The sequence below is a fragment of the Pyrus communis genome, chromosome 11 (assembly GCF_041283825.1).
Source record: "Pyrus communis isolate YQ-2024b chromosome 11, ASM4128382v1, whole genome shotgun sequence".
Taxonomy (NCBI): Eukaryota; Viridiplantae; Streptophyta; class Magnoliopsida; order Rosales; family Rosaceae; genus Pyrus; species Pyrus communis.
In genome coordinates this window covers 22,334,357-22,354,377 of record NC_142575.1, presented here as the reverse complement: position 1 = coordinate 22,354,377, position 20,021 = coordinate 22,334,357, and the positions used below count along the sequence as shown (strand labels likewise).

The 20,021-nt window shown below is 37.5% G+C and overlaps 1 protein-coding gene and 1 pseudogene across 3 annotated transcripts; one reads left to right on the top strand and one right to left on the bottom strand.

The window, feature by feature from the left end:
• The first annotated feature begins 11,245 nt into the window (after positions 1-11,245).
• Positions 11,246-12,404, top strand: LOC137742803 (nuclear transcription factor Y subunit B-3 pseudogene; annotated as a pseudogene). Its single transcript, XR_015953269.1, has one exon. The product of XR_015953269.1 is annotated as a nuclear transcription factor Y subunit B-3 pseudogene (transcript).
• A 2,794-nt stretch (positions 12,405-15,198) lies between these two features.
• LOC137743283 (uncharacterized) lies at positions 15,199-19,668 on the bottom strand. 2 transcript variants are annotated; one of them, XM_068483150.2, is made up of 3 exons: positions 19,488-19,668; positions 16,970-19,369; positions 15,199-15,600 (listed from the first exon to the last, which is right to left on the bottom strand). In XM_068483150.2, the coding sequence occupies exon 2, from the start codon at positions 19,328-19,330 to the stop codon at positions 17,189-17,191; it is 2,142 nt and encodes a 713-aa protein (XP_068339251.1). In that variant the 5' UTR covers positions 19,331-19,369; positions 19,488-19,668; the 3' UTR covers positions 15,199-15,600; positions 16,970-17,188. The 2 variants fall into 2 exon arrangements, with proteins under 2 accessions (XP_068339251.1, XP_088535660.1); XM_088679534.1 differs by having other exon boundaries at positions 15,199-16,216; positions 16,306-19,657.
• Positions 19,669-20,021: the final 353 nt, after the last annotated feature.

The following is a 20,021-nucleotide window of genomic DNA, read 5'->3' as shown; positions in this document are numbered from 1 at the left end:
GTGGAGTTTGAAATTGGTATGAGCATATAGAATCCCTGGTTCTCGCTTCTAAGTAGTGGCATTCGGTTCATCAGATCATATACATGTGTGTATTAATAATTCCAAAAAGTGTCTTCTTTGTTATAACATATGTGAGTGCTAGTTTACATGTTTACATCAATCTTCTCACATATACTTAGTATAAGGAGTGTAGTTAGAAAATCTGTGTGAAAATAAAGAGTATATCCAGTGAGGAATTGAGTGAATTCTCTAAGGCATGTTACTACTTTCAAATGTTGTTTTAATTGATTAAATTAGAGCTAGTGAGTGGTTACTGCAATTAGGTATAAGCTCAAGAGTAAGGATGGCTAAAATCTATGTGAGTAGTGGTTTTTAACATATCATGTTTCATTAGAAATCCTTGAGACAATTGTTGGAAGGTTTAGGTTTTGTTTTGTTTTCTTTGTTTTGCTCGGGGATTAGCAAAAGCTAAGTGTGGGGGAATTTGATAGAAGCATATTTATGCGACTTTGTTATCTTATTTCTTTGCATTTACTTAGTTAATCTCCATTTATTGTAGTAATTTAAGCTATTTTCATATTATTGAAGGTCCAGTTGGTAAAGATGATAATAAATGGCAAAATGGAGCATTTTGGAGCAGTTTTGGACTTGGATTGGATAGCTTGCGTGGATAGAATATGGGCGGACATTTTTGGTGTTTAAATGGTGTTAGACACGTGCTAAACTCTGGAGAAATTAAAGTTGAGGCTTGGAAGACAAAGAATTACACAAGAAAGAGGAATCCTAGTTGGAGAGGAACATTATCTTATCCTATCTTATCCTATCTTATCTTATCCTACATTATCTTATTTTATTTCCAGCTGCAAAGAAGAATCCTAATCACATTCAAACACTTTCTACCTGATTCTTAGAGTCCTAAAATAACTCAAAACACCTAATCCCTTTTCTCCTTGGATTCAACCATTCCCCCTATATATATGAAATTCCTGCAGTGATTTAGGGTGTACCGCACCTACCATTCATCCACTGAAGTTGCTGGAATTTTCAGAGTTCTCTCTATCTTTTTTTTTTTAAGTTTCAATTTATTTTAGATTGTTTTTCAGTTATGATTAACATGTGTAACTATGTTTTTTTTTATAGCTAGAGGTGAATTCAAAGCCATGATCATATGTTTTATATGAATTGATTACATCTAGTTATTGTTTCACAAGAGATGAATGCGATTTACTTATCTGCTTTATAGAGAACTTATTCATGTATGTTTATTAAGGATGCATACTTAGTTTGCATGCAAGGATTTGATGCTAGAATATAAAGGAATTTCACCTAATCGTTATGAACTTATATTTGTAAGTAGTAAAAGTCGCTAGTCATGATTGAGTTAAGTAAATTATTGGCAGGAGTATCATGCTTTTCAAAGTTACAAATACTTTGTCAATGCTTATGATTTTCACAAAACTTAATGATCTTTGAGATGTATCTCTATCATGCTTTTCATAGTTAGGGAACTTGAGAAGAATAATTTGGTTGCGTCGCTGAGTCCACTTCAATGAACTTAGGAAAATCTGAGAGTTAATTAGTGTTGTTCACAGTTAATTTGGGGCATTGTCATTCATGGTTTATAGGAAGAATAACTGGAAATCGATTTGTATGCATATGATTCATGTGTGGAGAAGAATCCTTTAACTATCCTTTCATCCATATTTCATTCACAACTTAATTTACTTGTTGCTCTTTACTTTTGTTTTAATTAAATTCGTCCAAAATCCCCCGAGTCACTGTTTTGTTGTTAGTTTAACTTAGTTTTCAGTTTTATAAGTTTAATTTATGTTGATTAGCATCCCTTCTAATCCCCAGAATAGAACGATCCCTACTTACTCATACTACAATTGCATAATTAAAGGGTTTAATTTGTGTGTTAGTTTCTACCACATCATGACATGAAGAGTACATCGGAGTATACTTATTCATTAAGGACTAGTGTGTTCTCAAGGACCTCAAAGAAGCAAGACAATGTTGCTCTATCAACTACGGAAGCTGAATATGTATCAACTACTTTGGCAAGCACTCAAGTTATATGGCTGAGAAAGATCATGAATGATATTGGTGAGAAGCAAGAGGAGCCAACTCCTCTCCTTTGTGACAACAAATCAGCAATAGCAATTTCTAGGAATCCTATCAATCATGGTGCTACTAGGCACATCAAACTAAAGAATCACTTCATCAGAGATGTTGTTGAAGAAAAAGAAGTTAACCTAGTCTATTGCAGAACAAAGGAGCAAGTTGTTGACATCTTCACCAAAGCATTGCCAAAGATCAGATTTTAATACTTGAGGATACTCTTGGGAGTTCAACAACTTCACATTAGGGGGCAAGTTAAATATATGTTCAGTTGTAACTTTAAGAACATCAGATGTCCTTTTTCTGTAAATCATTGTGACTTGTGTGACTTTTGTCTTGAAAAGCCAATATGGCTGCAGACAAGTAGGTGAAAGTGTGTTGAGAAAGGTTGTAATGTATTGATAGAAGAGAAAATCTCTCTCCAGAAAAATCTCTGTTGAAATCAATAAAGAAGCCAAATGCCAACTTTCTGGTTTTGTTGGCTTAAGACCATTTTCCACAAAAACTTAGCTTGCTTTTTCTTTTCTCCATTTTTATGCAAGCCCTGCACATCTCTTGTGAAATCTTGAGTAAATATTCTAGCTTGATACAAAAAAAAAAATCCAACATTCACCTATTAGATTTGAATGCTTGTACTAGCAAGTAAAGTCGTGCAATGCTTAAATTATACAAGGTCCAGACATTGTGTTGTGGCTTTGGTGTTTGGTGTTTGTTTGCTTGGAACTCTGTCTTTGTTTTTTACATATCTTTTCATTTCAGTATATGTTTTATGTTAAAACCAAGTCGAAGTTTTCAGCCGGTCCTTCCGATTCCAATGTCGTCGTGGATACCCTTGTCTGTCTCTTTTGAAGATGTGAATTATCAAGTAAAGTTTTTAAGCTGTTGGTTGAGATGGTATTGGTATAAGAATTTAGAACAATTATGTCAAAATCCCTGAATGATCAATTATCAAGTTTCTTCTTGAACGTTTCCATCTCGTCCTCTAGCTTATCAAACTTCTGGAGGATTGGATTTCAAATATCAAATGAATAAGATGTAGCCTATAAAAGTGCTCGTATGGTATCGTGTATTCTGTTATAAAGTCCGTCGTCAATTCTGATTTTATTACTGTGGGCCGTGGCATCAATTTTCAAATGTTCGTGCTTAATATTTTGCTTAATGTGTCAATTTGGTCAGTCCGTCTCATTTATTTGTCTAACAAAATAGGTAAACATGTTCACTCATGTTGTTATGCTTCCTAGCCTCATACCTCCCATTTTCTTCTCATGTCATCCCAAATTCAAGTTGAAACAAGAGAAGAAAGTGGAGACTCAGGGACTGTGTAACAATATATGATGTGACTCTGTGAGTGGAAATGTTTGCCCTTGAAAATGACTGATAAACCAGCAGACGCTGATGGAAGGATGCAAGTGACAACTTTTCAAACAATGATTAATAGTGTGAGACAACTAGTTATTGATCTATTGGTATTTCTCTTTTCAATTGAAAGATGTCGAACTCCCTATCACATTAATTTTGCTCTTTTTTGCATACATTTCTTTCTACCTATTTCCTCCGGCTAAATGTGTTCGACATTGATGGCCCCCCTTATGCCTCCTCCTCCTCCCCCTACATTTGGGACATAAAGCTGACCCTTCTAATGCATCACTTTAGGTGGACATCCTCCCATGCATGCATATGAATAATTCGCAAATAGAGCTATAATTAATTTGGAAATCATTTAACTATTCGATTATCATTGACACGACATTTGTTTTGTTAAAATGTATTTATTGTGGAAAACACTTCGTTCCGACGACTGTTATTGATAATATTTTGTGACATCAAGCAAATTACCACTAATAATCTGATGTTTCCCAGTGCCTGCAGAGTTCCTTTCGTAAATGCGTTTACACTAGTGATCCTTCCTTTAGACAAAGACGGATTGCTCCACTCTCACTTGTGACTGCGAAGTGGAGCACTTGCCAAACATCGCATCAGAAAAATATGCAGATAGAATGGTTTAGCCCCCGGTTAATTATTATATTTTAAGCGCATTCAACTTTAATTATTGTGTTATTTCCTCCACTTCGTTGGAATTGTATTTTATTTGTATCGAAAATGACATTTTATCAAGGAATCAACTTGAGCTTGCATCATCAAAATAATTTGAAGTAATTAAATTAAACATTTATTTGATCAGTTAATATATGGGTGAGGGTGAGGGTGAACTAGCTATTGTGTCCAATCCACATCTATATTTGTATGGAGAATATTACTTCAAACGGTTAAGAACAATTATCCTTACGTCGAAGGTTGAAAATTTGAATATGTAAATTACAAGCATATAAGGATGGAGGTAAATTTACCAAGTGAATAAACTTAGGCGACTTTGGCTTTATGTGGAATGTGAGACAGTCTATCCAACAGGCCAACAATATAGGATGTCAATAATTCAGTACGAATTCATCAATTAAGAGAATGGAACTCAAGAAAACTCACCATTTATGAGAATGGAACTTAGGACCTAACATTTACATATTGAAAGAAATATTGAAATTGTTTGGGGTTTCTGAATGAATGAAACTCATTTCAACTTGTGTTTTTAGACTGTAATTTTGCGACATTACCATGGATTCAAATTTCAAACCCTTTTATGGTGCAAGTTTGTGCCTATTTTATGTTGTTAAGTGAAGACAAATGTTTTATGATCATTGGTTGTCATATAATTTTTGTCATGTCAATCAAAGTTGTTAGAATATTGTAAGGCTGTTAAGTGATTTGTTAGCTAGTTAATTAGTTACAAATAAGCTTCTATTGTGCTTAGTATATTAAGAACTGCAACTTACAAATGTAAAAAGTTAGTCAATTTTTTAAGAAATACAAAAGTCTTATTTCTCTCTAAAGTTTCTCTCTAGTTCTTCATCTTTTCGATTCTTCGTTCTTCCTTGATTTTTTGCAATGGAGTTAATATTAAGGACGATATACAGCAACATATCGAATATAAGGAATTCTTCCGATCACCATACAAAGGGTCAAGAAAGCCAAAATTAGGTATATAATATATTAAGGGTAAGGACATGAAGTCGGCAGTTTGCTTGTATACAAGATTATTTAATGTGGAGATTTTAAAACTACGTTTAGTTGCCTTAATAGTAGGCCACTGTGTGTGACCAACACTTACACTTCCACTAGAAACTAGAAAGTCCAAGCTCACTTCAACAGTAGCATTCGGAACAACTTAAATGTAACGAGTTTAGCACCATGTGATATTTAAGGTCATAATATAATATTATGTAATAAAAAAAGTTACACATGATATTTTATTTTTTAGCTTTTTTTAGTACATCGATATTTTTACCTTAAAAGAATAAGGAGTTCGGCTAAGTCACACAATGGGCTGCCTAATGTGGTATCAAATCCGCCATCCACGAGATTCGAACCTAAAACCTCTCAAGTTCAAATAAAAAAGAAAACCACTAGACCGTAGTACTAAGTGGCTTCGAACATTTTATTATTAAATTAGTATATTACAGTGGCTTTGAACCTGTTCTATATAAATCATTTTCAAAGAAAATTTGATAATTTGCCTAGTAAAAAAGAAGTGATTAAACATTTTTTATGTACAAGTAACAAGAGTCATTTTTTTAAGGAAAATTAATGAAAAATGCTTAGAAACTTTGAGTATTAATGATAAGGACAAAATAAGGGGTAAAGTGAATAATACTAAGATTGATATTAGTGTAAAAATATGATTTTTCATTAAAGTGAACAATACCTTGAACTTTTCGTTAAAACTTCTTTTTTATTCATTAGTAACATAAACAATTCAGTTTTTGTATTGGGTTTGGAACCCTTAAACTAATTTAATTTGTCAATTTTCACAAGTGACATGATCGAAAGAGACAAATTCTCATCTAAGTGTTACTTGGAGGAGGTGTCAAATGGGGATTTGCGCTGCCACAGAAAACAGTTGAAAATTTCTTACTTTGTAGTTCACTTGTTTACAAGTATTCACTCTTTTACTAGAATTTTCAAGTTGGAATCTTTTATTTTTTTTCTGTATCGCTTATATAAAGGAAAATCACATTCTTTAATTTGATTAGATATTACCCTTTCATTTTTGTGTCAATTAACTACTATTTCTTGCTACATGGTCTAACCTGCTACATAATTATACCACAATTGCTTTTGCTGGTTAAGTAAATTGTGTGACACCCTATTAGCAACGTAATATCAGCTATATCTCGATAATCATAATGTTTTAAATTTTTATTTTGTATAAACAGGTTTTGGCGTTTGGTTCTAAAAAAAGGAAATAAGGATTTTAACAACAGTAAAATATACAGGCTTTGGCTTTTGCTGGTTAAGTAAATTATGTGATCCTCCTGTAGACAAAGACAGATTGCTTCGCTCTCAGAGTCTCACTTGTGAAGTGGCGCACTTGCCAAACATCCCATCAGTAAGCGCATTTCAACTTTAATTTTTGTGTTAGGGTTTTAATTTCAGTGTCTCATGATATAAAAATACAAAGTATTATTTGATAGAAAGATTTAAACCGAGTTAATTTTATTTTTAAGCCCATTTCAACTTTAATTTTTGTGTTAGGGTTTTTATTTCAGCGTCTCATGATATAAAAATACGAAGTGTTATTTTCTCACTACGTTGGAATTGTATTTTATTTGTATCGATGACGATATTTTATTAAGTAATCAACTTGAGCTTATGGTCACTAATCATTAAGACAAATAGATAGTTTAAAGCACAGTGATTAACAATCCAAAATTTTTATGCATAAATTCATAAGTAAATTAAAAAGAGACTACGTATTCTTGCTAAGGATTATAGCCTCACCCTAGCAAAGAGAATTAATTGCGCATATTCATAATTAAAATCAAAAGAATTGTATTGAAATAGAAAAAGAATGAAAACACCTTGTAGAATAAAGTCTAAAAATCTCTAAGCTCTAGCCAAAATCTTCTTCTCAAATCTTGCGTACATACTAGAAAAACCCTAAGTCTACCAAAAGGCTTATTTATACTACTCTCAACAAAATCCTCCTAGTAAAATGTCTTAGAATCAAAGTAGGAAACCAAATAAATTGAATCAAAATAGGAAACATAATCTTAAATTAACTAGGTAAATTCGTCAAAAAATCTGCACAGCCACGTTTTGAACCCATAACAGCTCCAAAACTCACCCAAAATAGCTGGATTTAAAGCTTGGACTATTCTGAACACTTCTCTAGAAGGCCACGAACCTATTTGAGGTCATCTTAGGCTCCAAAAACGTAGTTTAAACCCAGAAACGTCACTTTCCAACAATGCGCACTGCTTCTTTAATAAATCGCCAGAAAATAACAACTTGGTATAAAAATCCCAAATTTTGACAAGAACAAGCCAAGAGACACATGAATGTCCTCCAATTTGAATCACTCAATAATTCGTCCGTTTGGTCATGTTTTGCCCCAGAGAAAGTCAAATGTCATATATTGAAAATATAAAGCAAAGTATCAAAATTCTACCAAAATAATTACCAAATTATACTAAGAATAAGGCAAAGTATATAATATAATATTGACTCATCACCTTACATCATCATTAAATTAAACATTTATTTGATCAGTTAATATATGGTGAGGGTGAGCTAGCTATTGCCTATTGGGTTCAAGCCACATGTATATTTGCGTATTTGAGAATATTACTTATGTAAAGGTTTTCATCTCAAGTATCAAGTGGTTAAGAATTATTATCTTTGCGTTCAGATTCAAGATTCATATGAACTTGTGTGTTTTGAAATTGTAATTTTGCAACATTTGGTAATGGTAAATTCGAATTTCAAACCCGTTTACAGTGAAAGCGTATGTCTAGACACCTTAAACCCTCGTATTATTTTGTTGACGATGATGTACAAGAACGTATCGAATACAAGGTATTCCTCCGGATAGAAAGGGTCAACAAAAACCAAAATTAAGTACATAACATATTGAGAGTTAGGTCATCAAATCGGCAGTTTGTATACAAGATTTGGAATTGTGCGTCGTTGCCTTAATAGTAGGTCATTGTGTGTGACCAACACTCCCACTAGAACCTAGAAAGTACAAGCTCACTCCAACAGTAGCATTTAACAAGAACAACATGTATAAAATGAGTTCCATCACCATGCGACATTCGGATTCAATAATATAATGTTATGTATTGAATTCGAATGTTATGTGAATGAAAAGTTACAGGTGACATTTAATTATTGGATTAAGAATCAATGACTACCTGTTCCATATGAATTATTCTCAGAGAAAATTTGATGCCTTCCCCAGTAAGAGATAAGTAATTAAACATTTTATATTCACAACATGCACAAGAGTCATAGACATAATGTTTATTAGTATCATAAACAATTAAGTTTTTGTTTTGGGTTTGGAACCCTTAAACTAAGCTTAATTTGTAAGTTTTCACAAGCGACATGATCGAAAAAAACAAATTATCACCCAAGGGCAAAGTAGAAAGCTTCTTAGACAACTTGGAGGAGGTGTCAAATGGAGATTTGTTCTGCCGAGTTGGAAGCGATTCAAGGCATAAATATTACAATAATAAACCATACTAAGACAAAAAGTTAAAGCAACAAATCATGTTTAATAGACAAAAACAGTTGAAAATTGCATATTTTGCATTAAAAAAAAACAAATACTTGTAATTCTGTTGTTTACTAGTATTCACTCTTCTATCAAAAGTTTCAAGTACCAATTCCTCTTTTTCCAATATCGCTGTCTTTAATTTGATTTGATGTTCTCTTGCCCTTTCATTTTTGTGTCAATTAACTACTGTTTTCTAGTTACATACTCTAACCTGCTACATAATTATACAATAATTGTAATTACTGATTAAGTAAATTGTGTGACACCGACAATGTAACAATGGAATATCAGCAATATCTCAATAGTCATAATGTTCTAAATTTTTATTTTGTATAAACAGGTTTTTGACACATCCCGACCGAAATTAAGGCGTGCTGGCCGTCATGTGAAGGTGACGTAGCCATATGCACAGTGCGGAAGCAAAAGATAATAATAAAAGTACGAATAAATAAAAATCAAACTACTAAAAAAAAACTAGTTAAGGTAACACACTAATGCGAGACTAAGTGTGATAAACATAATCAGAGTACAGAAAGCCTAAGTGCAGTCCAGAAGAATGAATACTAATTACACAACACCCAAAGGTGATCCTACATTTGTGATGTTCTATTAGAACCACCGTCAAGTCCTCGTGACCACTAAAGTTGCTTCTAACTATAACCTGGAAGGGCGCAAAACAGAAAGTGTGAGTAGGCAAAAACAAAGCTTTTCAAAATCAATTCATTATCAAAAGTTCTAACCCCTCGCTGTAAAACCTGTATAGTTTCCCAGAAAATAGAATATACATATATATCGGAAACATGTTCAGAAATATGCCATGTCGAATGCCTCCACATAAACTGTAAGTAACCCAGGTAATGTCAATCAATGTAAGTAACATGTCAGCCGGAGTCACCTAACGTGACCTGTACGGCTGAATCTAGAGCTCAAATCCTCAACTCACTAACTATACCTGCACACGAGTCGGAACCACCTAAAGTGGTCTGTATGACAGGACTGGGTGTAAATAAATACGCTCAAGTGCTACGATCACGTGAAGACTGAGCGAATAATCGCGGGTCACCTACGAGTCGGAACCAGCTAAAGTGGTCTGTACGACAGGACTATGCACCTAACTTGGATCCAAGATGAGCGTATGGTGCGGAAGGTGAACATCGCGTGAAGGACTGTGCCTTACTCTGGGCGGGAGCACTAACACCGAGGGTGCAGGTTATGAGCTCTTTATGCATCTCACATAACCACTAATTCACAATCATAAACCATAAACTTACCCGGCACTTACCTGTGCGTCCGTAGCACTAAACATACATATATGCAATGCATAAATAAATAGGCAAACGCTATGCATGGCATTTAAAACCTATAAACATTCAATTTCATTTTCTGGGAAAAACCACAAGTATATAGGTATATACGGAAAACCAAAAGCCCACTTACTGGTATGTGGAAGGGTCGTAACCCCCTTGCCTCGAGTGTCTACGCTCGTCCTCAGGATGGGTCTCACCTATATGCAAAACAACTATAAAGTCGTCAATTTAAAGCACATAACCAAAACTAGGTAATAACTTCTCATACAATGCTCAAATGGGGTGTGTGAATGTGTGTGTGGTCCAAATGCAACCAACAAAACCACAAAACAATCACCCCAAAATGACAAATACCCACCAAGGGCAAAATCGTCATTTCACACCTACGGTACGAATAATTCGAGACAGGCTGTCACAGTTTTGGTGTTTGATCATTTATATAAAAAAAGGTATCAAATTTCACTACATTATGTGACTCATATTCACTTTCTTTGGAATTGTACATCTAAAAAAGGGTTTTAAGATTCAATGTATACATTTCCACAAACTTGATTTTCTATTTTTATAAATAAAAAAAAATAGGAAATCATTATTGGCACTTCAAAAATCTCATTTTGCACTTCAAACTTCTATAATTAGTAAGAAAATTTTACTTATAAGGAGTGTAGAATGAAATTTTTGGAGTGTTACCAAAAAATAAATAAATAAAACTTCAAAAAACAATGAATCTTTATTCCTCTTCACTTGGAAGTGAGAGGTCTTAGGTTTAAATCTTATAGATAGCGAATTTGATACCAAATTAAGCTGCCTATTATGTGTCTTTGACGAACTCTCATCTCCTTAATATAAAAATATCGATATACTAAAAAAAAAATTAAGGATTTTAACAACAAAACATCCCAAAACATTTAACAAATATCTATCTAATACAAGTACTGATTCAAGCTCGTTGTGGGAAAATAAAATAAATAATAAAAAAATAATTATAGGGTGAAAATTGAAATAAAAAAATAAAAATAAAAAGAGGTATTCCACAAAAGGTTGGATATCTCCTGAAAATGGAAATCCAGGTCAGACCAACCACGTGTCGGATACCAAATGAACGGTCCAGATCATCCACCTCAACTCATCGGACGCCCGCAAAGCCGTCGGTGCGCACTCAACACTTATCGGCAAACAACGGTCCACATTCGTCCACGTGACCACCGGATAGGCGTTATTAACTCCATGATCCAACGGACCCAACTCACTCGCTCCCAAACCCAGCCCCCTCTCTCGTCGAAATTTCTCATATTCCAAAGCTCCGATTTTACAAATTTTCCAAATTTTTTGGAATCTGTCTTTTTTCTTCTTCAAATTCTCCAAACAAAAATATATCCAATTTGTTCAAAAATCCAAGCTCCAATTGCAATTTCTGGAAATTTCAGCTCGAAATTTTCATTTCTTTAGCGATTTTGATCGAGGACTACAGTATGTGAAGTCAACTTTGTATCATTTTTGTACCGATATTACTACAAGAAGCTTGAAAATTGTCATCAATGGCGGACTCGGACAACGACTCGGGAGGAGCGCACGGGAAGAGCGAGCTCTCGCCGCGGGAACAGGACCGGTTGCTGCCGATAGCGAACGTGAGCCGTATCATGAAGAAGGCGCTGCCGGCGAACGCGAAGATCTCGAAGGACGCGAAGGAGACGGTGCAGGAATGCGTGTCAGAGTTCATAAGCTTCATTACCGGGGAGGCCTCCGACAAGTGTCAGAGGGAGAAGAGGAAGACGATCAACGGCGACGATTTGCTCTGGGCGATGACGACGTTAGGGTTCGAGGAGTACGTGGAGCCTCTGAAGGTTTACTTGCAGAGGTTTAGGGAGATGGAAGGGGAGAAGAGCAGCGTGGCGGCGCGTGACAAGGACGGGAGCGGTGGCGGAATCGGTGGGGTTGGGTATGAGGGGGGTGGTGGTGGTGGTGGGAGTAGTGGTGGAGCTGGGGTATATTGGCAGCAGCAGCAACAACAGCAGCAGCAGCATCAGGGACACGTGTACGGAGGGAGTGGGTTCCATCAGATGGGTGTGAGTGGAGTTGGAATGGGGAAGAGTGGGCCTGGATCCAGCATGGGTAGGCCCAGATGATTATAATCTGCTGCTGCTCTTGGTGGCTATTTGCTTTAGGGATGTTTTTGTAATTTGATTGCTAATTATTTTGCTTAAAAGTGTTTTAATTTAAGGACAGTCACAGTGTATGTTTATGTAAACTCCTACTTGTTATTCATACCGCTTTTTGGAGAAGTGTTTTACTTTTACTTGTCACTAAAATTAGTTTGTAATTTTGGATTATTAATTGAAAGAGAGAAACCATTCTCACCGTGAGTACCGAGTTTTATGTAGATGTATATTTAATCAAGTTGGCTCGAGTTGTATGATATTTAGATCGAGAAAAATTTCACTCAGATCAAACATTTCTCATTCTAAACCCAACTTATATTATTTTATTTTGAAATCCCTGTTTTACCCCCATATACTAAATGGGTTTAGAAAGAAAAAGCAAAACACAACCTATATTAGTGAAAATACCTGTGATTACCCCATTCACACCCCACCACGAAAACAACCCCTCTCCAATCACCGACCGAAACTCTTTGTCATTCCTATTGAATGATTTAGACTCATTGACTTTCATCAACCTCAAATTAGTTCATCACTCTCAACCTCAAATTTTGTGAAAAGGGAGAATGAAGAACTAGGATTTTGCACACATGCTCATTGATTGAGATTAAACAAATTGGCTCAATTAGATGATATCCCTTAATTGATTTATCATTATGGTCTTGAAGTATTGCTTCCATATTATAGTGCCGTGTATTTAAAAATCCGCCTCGAGACGCACCTAGGCAGTTTCAGAGGCGGGGCGACCATGAAATTGCATCTCCCAGCAGGATTAGGCAAAAACTCACCTAAGTGTGGTTGAGGTGCTCATAGGCGGCTGAGGCGGGCCTCAAGGCGTTCGAATGGCGTCCTTTTTCTTTCTTAAGTTGCAAAATCTAGAATTTTTTTAGTTGCAGAGTTGGGGCGCCCAGGGAAGAAGATGAAGTTGCAGAGCTGGGGTGCCTAGTGAAGAAGATGAAGAAGATTAGAGGGTTTTTTCTTCCTGACTTTTCTTTCTTTTTCTTTTTTTTTTATGTTTTTTTTTTCTCTTTTAAAATTTAAAGTGACCTCACCTTACTGACATTTATTACCTTACTATCTTTTTTTCCGTTCACTTATCTGATTTTAAATTTCAAAGACAAGATAGATAGATAAGCATATTTTTATTTTTGTTAATGTTTTTATTCTTTTTTAAGATAAATAAGCATCTTTGCAAGTGGCCATTTATTACAGTGGTGGAGAGGTGTTCAGCCCTTGCATGACAACGTGAACCTCGACCATGGCTAGTTTAACATTTAACGTAACAAAGTTTATCGTTTGACAAAAAAAAATATATATAAGCATCTTTTCCTAGATATTCTCATAACAACCTAGTAGAAAAATTAAAGGCCTTATATGGTTTTTTAACGTTATATTTTTCTTTTTCTCAAAAGATATATTATATTATTCTTATTTCTCTTTTCTAAGACTACATATTACACCGTCACTCACTATTACGGTCTGGTAATATTCCTCTTCGTTTAGAAGTGAGAGGTTTTAGGTTCGAATCTTGTGAATGACGAACTTGAGACTAGGTTGCTCATTGTGGGGTTTAGCCGAACTCTCCCTCCCCCTAGTGTAAAAATATCAATATACTAAAAAAAAATAATAATAAAATAAAAAAAAGACTACATATCACACCAAAATATTACTCAAGACTACATTTCAACCACACCTTTGCCTTTTAAAACATTATTATGGTGGGAAGAGATTTGGTTCTTTGATTGTGGGTGGTAGGGAAGGTGCAAGGGGCGTGGCTGGGTGCTTGGTGAGGGGGCGAGCAACATTGGGTGTCTTTGGGTTTGGAGAGGTAGGGGTGGATGTTGGTGGTAACTTTGGCTGGGTTTCTTTTTCATTATCTTCTTTTTCTTAAAACAGAAATTTCAAAGTAATAAAAATTATAAATTGGGTTTAGAAAAGAGAAATTTTGGGTCCAGATAAATTTTCCTTTGACCTAAGTTTGAAACTCCCTTTTTGTAGTGTAGATGAATTTAGCGTACTTATCCTATCATTTATGTGTGTGTAAACAAAATAATAATAATAATAATAATAATAATAACCCAAATTATTATGACTGGGTTACCCGCCTTGTCTAATTTCTGTTTGTGTTTGAAAGAAAAGGAAAAAAAAATGATGATTTGGTTGACGATACAAGTCTTACAAGTCTTGATTGCCCACTTTGGTCTAATTGGGTTGAAGCTCATCTGCTCCCTCCCTTCCTTCCATGGGTTCAATCCCCTTGCCTTTGTACGTGGTTAGGATTGAAAACCCACCAAACGGAGGACTTTTCATGTCCTGTTCCAACTTCCCACCAAATAGGGGACTTACATGACACAAGTTTACCGCCACAATGACGTCTTGTGCAAATGAAATGAAGACACGTAAAGATGTCTTCTGTCCACAAGCATTTACTTCATTGACCTGGAACGCCACCTGGTGGTGAACCCATATCATGTGAGTTGTTCTCCACCAAACGAGCGGAATACCCACTCCTTTCACTAACCCCACTCATAATTTTCGAACGATAAGAGGGTCTATACTTGTACTAACTATCATGTTCATATTCAAGAGAGGAGGAAGGTAAGAGTAGAAGCGTATCAAAGAAGTGTAAAGGTACCTAAACCCTTCATATTCAGCCAAGATGGAGCATGCCAAATGATATTTGCGAGAAAATCCACCATAAGCAAAAGGAGCATTCAAGCTAATAATTCAACAAAACAGAACAAGCGAGTGATCGCTCGCTCGCTCGCTCCCTCGCTCCCTCCCCCCGTCCGGAGAAGAATCTGTATCCATGACAAAGTCCATGCAAACAGAAATTAAGATAAACTTTGAAGACGAGGGAGACACATGTATGAAAATGAATGAATTCACTATGCACAAGATAACATACACCAGCTTTTCGTTATGTACACGATGCCGCCGACTTACAATTCTATTTCTAAAAGGTCTAAAAACAATTACTACAAATGAAGGGCAAAAATTTGGCACAAACAACAGCATTGGAGGTACACACCCAAACCCAAAACCAAAAATGGGAAAAGATACAACCAGACCAAGGCATATTAGCAACATCGTCTGCTATGTCCTATTACAACAGTCAAATATTAGGTTACAAAATAATCTACCACATAGACTTGGGCAATTTCAAGCGATAACAATATCCACAAATCTCTTTCGATCAAGTGCTAATTAACTGAAAAACATAAACGCAAAAGGAAAGCTAAAACTAAAAGCAAAGTGTTCAGCTTTTAAGTCCAGGTAGTGACGGGGAAACGACGTGCATTGTCTCTTCAGTGTAGATGTTCGAGGTCCTTCTTCATCTCCACGGAAACTCTGAGTTCTGCTTAACAGCTTCAATTCTCACGGTAGATTGTCCTTCAAACTATTAGACAGTGATACAGGCGAGAGTAAATATCTACAATTACCAAGCCAGCAGTAAACTTAATATACTCTACCATCAACACAGCACTAAAATAAAGTGATAAAAGGTCCAGTTCTTGTATGGAGATTATAGTATACACTCAAAACCAACGCATAAATAAGTTTAGCAAAAAGCAGCCACATCCTCAGAATCCTAGGATGCCCCCCAGGCAGCTCAATCACAACAGCAAGGGAACTATTAGGTCCTATAGATTGGTTGGCCATACTAATCATCTACAAACTGCACCGACAATAAATGACAGAGTTCCAAATCACCAGGATTGGTGACATGGCTACTGAAGGAAAGGCAATATAGAACAGCCAGGTAATGTAGGCGACACCTCTAGTTAATCTAAAAATATTATGACAACATCATCCATCGAACCCTGTCCAAGTATGATTCCAGGTCACTGTTATCTGTTTGATTGTTTTATTTTTACTTTTGATCACCAGCGTGTTCAAATATGCTAAGCAGCCTTCAAATTTGGAAAGTCATTTGATAGGTCAAAGTCATCAGCGATTACCATCGCAACTGATACTATAATTATATTAGACAACTAAATAAAAACCATGGATACCTTTACATTAGACAACTAAAGTCATCAGCGATTACCATCGCAACTGATACTATAATTATATTAGACAACTAAATAAAAACCATGGATACCTTTACATTTAGAGTACTGTCCGCTAGCCAGATAAAGCCATTAATCAAGTGGAATCATGTCCAAATGCAATCCTAATTTATAGTCAAACAAAGGAGACACAAAACTGTATTATAACCGTATACGCAGAATTTCAAATGTGGTCATTGTGCGTTCAATTCGACCACACAGCGAAGTCAACAGATAAACGACAATGAGGGGCTTCCATGTCATACAAATACCATGGTTTGAAAAAGCACAAATTTATGGAACAATACATAATCAAAGGTTGAGAGCTTGGTGTAGAGCTGTACCATTTAGATTCTAATTGTAAAGAGTATCTCAAGGCATCATGTTAAGCCCAAATGATAAACATCGCAATAAAAATAAAATTGGAAACACTAAAAATTGCTAGTAAGAGACTGTAATTTGTGAATACTACAGATCTACGAATTTAGGAAAAAGAAAACTGAAACAACAGTAAGAAGTAATCAGAACAAGGACATAAAAACCTCCCAGAACAAATAAAATAAGCACCAAAATATGAGTACAACCAACACACAAAAATAAAACCAGAATAAAAGAGTGATCATGTATGATAAAAGCACAACATAAGTATGGCACATCCAAAACAGACAAAAGAACAATTTTCTAAGTAACAAACACCAATGAAAATTAAAGCCTTACCTTTTTTCCACTTGAGAATTAACTCTGCTCCTGTTAGACAGAAGCAATAAAGAAATCTACGCAATGAGGTGAGAGGAGCCATTGGATGAATCAAGGACCAAAAACACCACTTGAAAGAAAGTCCAAATAAGCACGGGGAACCAAAAGCCACCAGAAGTTTTTCTACTCTGTTGCATTTCTTTCTCAATGGAAAGTAACCACAAATAAGAAGCAGAGCAGTTACTCGGAAGTAAGCCGCCTTCTCTTCCCATAGTCAGCATCCCTTGATCTTGACCGACGGTCATCTTCTTGAGATACACGTGCCTTACTGTGCCTCGATGACCGTCCCTGCTCCCATTCATCATCATGGTCCTGTTCACGGTCTCTATACTTATGATGATCAGCGTATCTGTCTCTGTCTTCCCTGTACCTGTCACGGTCCCGTTCTCGTTCACGATCTCTGTCACGATCACGATCTCGAGAACGTTCTCGGCCCCTATCACGATTTCTGTCCCGTTCTCGACTAACATCAACATCATCACGATACCTTCTTTCAGATAAGTCATGGTCATGAGCCACCTCTTTCTCTCTAGGCACATCTCTCTCATATCCCTGATCTCTATCATCCCGATACCTTCTATCAGAAGATCCAGACCAGTCCCTCTCTGAACCTCTATCTTTCTCCTTCATGGCATTTGGCCATGCACCTCCTCTATCATGACTAACCTCACCATATTGATGGTCAGAAGCAGCTTCCTCACCATAACTAGACTCCCCAACTCTGCCACCACCATGCTCTTCACCAGCCCATCCACCCATATTAGGATCGGACCACATCCCCATATTAGGCCCATCAACACCTGATGTGGGCATCATTCCCATTCCATTCATGGGCATTCCTCTTCCAAAAAATGCAGGATTCACATGAGGGGCTACTCCAGGTAGCCCAACACCCCCAGGTGGAAATGAAGACAAAATTCCTGAGAAAGGAGGCGTAGGAGCACCAGGAAAGCCTCCATAATTTCCCATTCTCCCCATTGGAGCACCAAAAGCAGGATCAAAACCCTGACCCATCATTGACTGAGGGTGCATCATAGGAGGGGTTGCACCAATACCTTGCCCAAACCCATTTCCACCATTACTCATTATACCCCTTCCAATCACACCCCTATTCCTTGGACCAACTGGTCCTCTATTTCCCATACCCTGAGAATTACCTCTCCCCCAGTTACCTCTCCCATAACCTCTATTACTCTCCCCGCCTTGATAATTCCCACCAGTCGCAATGTTACTCCCACCAGTTTTATTCCCGGCTTCGTTGGGCCCCCTCCTCCCACCAGTTTGAGGTACTGCAGTTTGGGCAACCTGCTGGTTCCTATTTACTTGAGCCTCCCCCATTCTCTTAACACTGAATGGTGATGCGAACGCAACAACGCATGGCCGCCCATTAAACACATGCCCGTGCATCCCTTCCTTGCAGGCCGTGGCAGAATTAGGATTAAAAAACTCAACTTGACAGTACCCTTTTGACTTCCCACTTGCTTTCTCGTCGAAAAACTTCACTTCCTTCACAGGTCCATACTTACACAACTCTGCCTCCAGCTCTGCATCCGTAGTCCACCAATGCAAATCACCCACAAACAATATTGTCCCAGCTCCACCACCAGCGGCACCACCAAATCCTCCCCCCGGACCACTATTCCCACCAATCCCATTCATATTACCACTTCCAACACCACCAGCTTGTCTCAACATGCCCTCATTCCCCATATTCCCAACAACAGCAGCACCATGTAATTGTTGCTGTTGTGGCGGAGGTTGTGGTTGGTGGTGTTGTTGCAATTGGGGCGCCAGCTGCTGAGAAACAATCCCTTGAACCCCAACACCACTATTATTCCCACTTTGTTGCTCAAACTCATTCACCTTATTTGATGATTGCCCTAATTCAACCCTAATCCCACCTCCTCCGCTGCCCCCAACGGGCCCCAACCCACCACTCCCCTTCGCACCCATCTCGTTCCCTCTAAACCCTAGATTCTGATTATTATACCCAGAACCCCTAACCCCTCCATCACCCCCATCCCCACCAGTCCCCTCGCCGTTACCGCCCCCAACACCCGGTATCGGACCACCTTGAGATTCCGACGGCGCAACATCGGGTGACTCAACCTCAACCTTCTTCTCCTCCACCACCTCATTCCTAAACCCTAAATCCTCGTTCTTTCTCATAGACTGATAAAACCCCTCGCCGACATTGACGTCGTTGTAAAGGTCCTCATAATCATCGTCCTCCTCGGCCAAAAATCCATCGTCAGCCACCGCCGAGATCGCCTCGTTGCGGTGAAACTGATCCATCTGATCGACCCCGTCGCCTTCATCCATTGGTTTCTCGTATCTTTCGAAGGTCTAGGTTTTCTATATCTATTGTTTTCGGGTGGGCAGTGAAAGTGTTTGCAGAAATCAAAAAGTAAGCATTTTTTTTTCTGGAACCAAAGACGGAGAAAATAAAAGAGGGAAAATTAGGGTTTCGAGATCTTACCGGCGAAGAGAGAGAGAGAGAGAGAAAGTGAGTCTTGAGAGTTGGGAGTCTTGAGAGTTGGAGAAAGAAAACCCTAATCTCTGCGACTTTCTGGAAACTTGTGAGAGAGGAGAGAGAGAGAGAGAGAGAGAGAGAGAGTTTTGGTAATCTATCTAAATTTCAAAGTCTCTGCCCCCTCCATGTTTACGCCTCCGTGCGTAATGCTTAGAGCAACTCCACCGTGGTGGATTGCTCGGGGGACAGGCCAGAGAAAAGGGCCCGAGGTCCTGTGGTTTCGCTCCAGCGTGACAGAGCCCGAGTGGAGATAGAGGCCCGAGCTCAGGGCCTGTGAAGAATTACCAGTCCGAGAGTCCGAGTGAATGTGATGCCAGGACTGACGTCAGCCTGGTGTCAGACCTTTTTTTTATTTTTTTTTGTCAGACACGTGCACGCCACTCGCGCGTGGGGACGCGTTGCCCGACATATTTTCAAAAAAGTCAGTCCACTTTTCAAACTGAAATGTTACCGTTGGAAGCCACGTGGCTTCCTACGGTC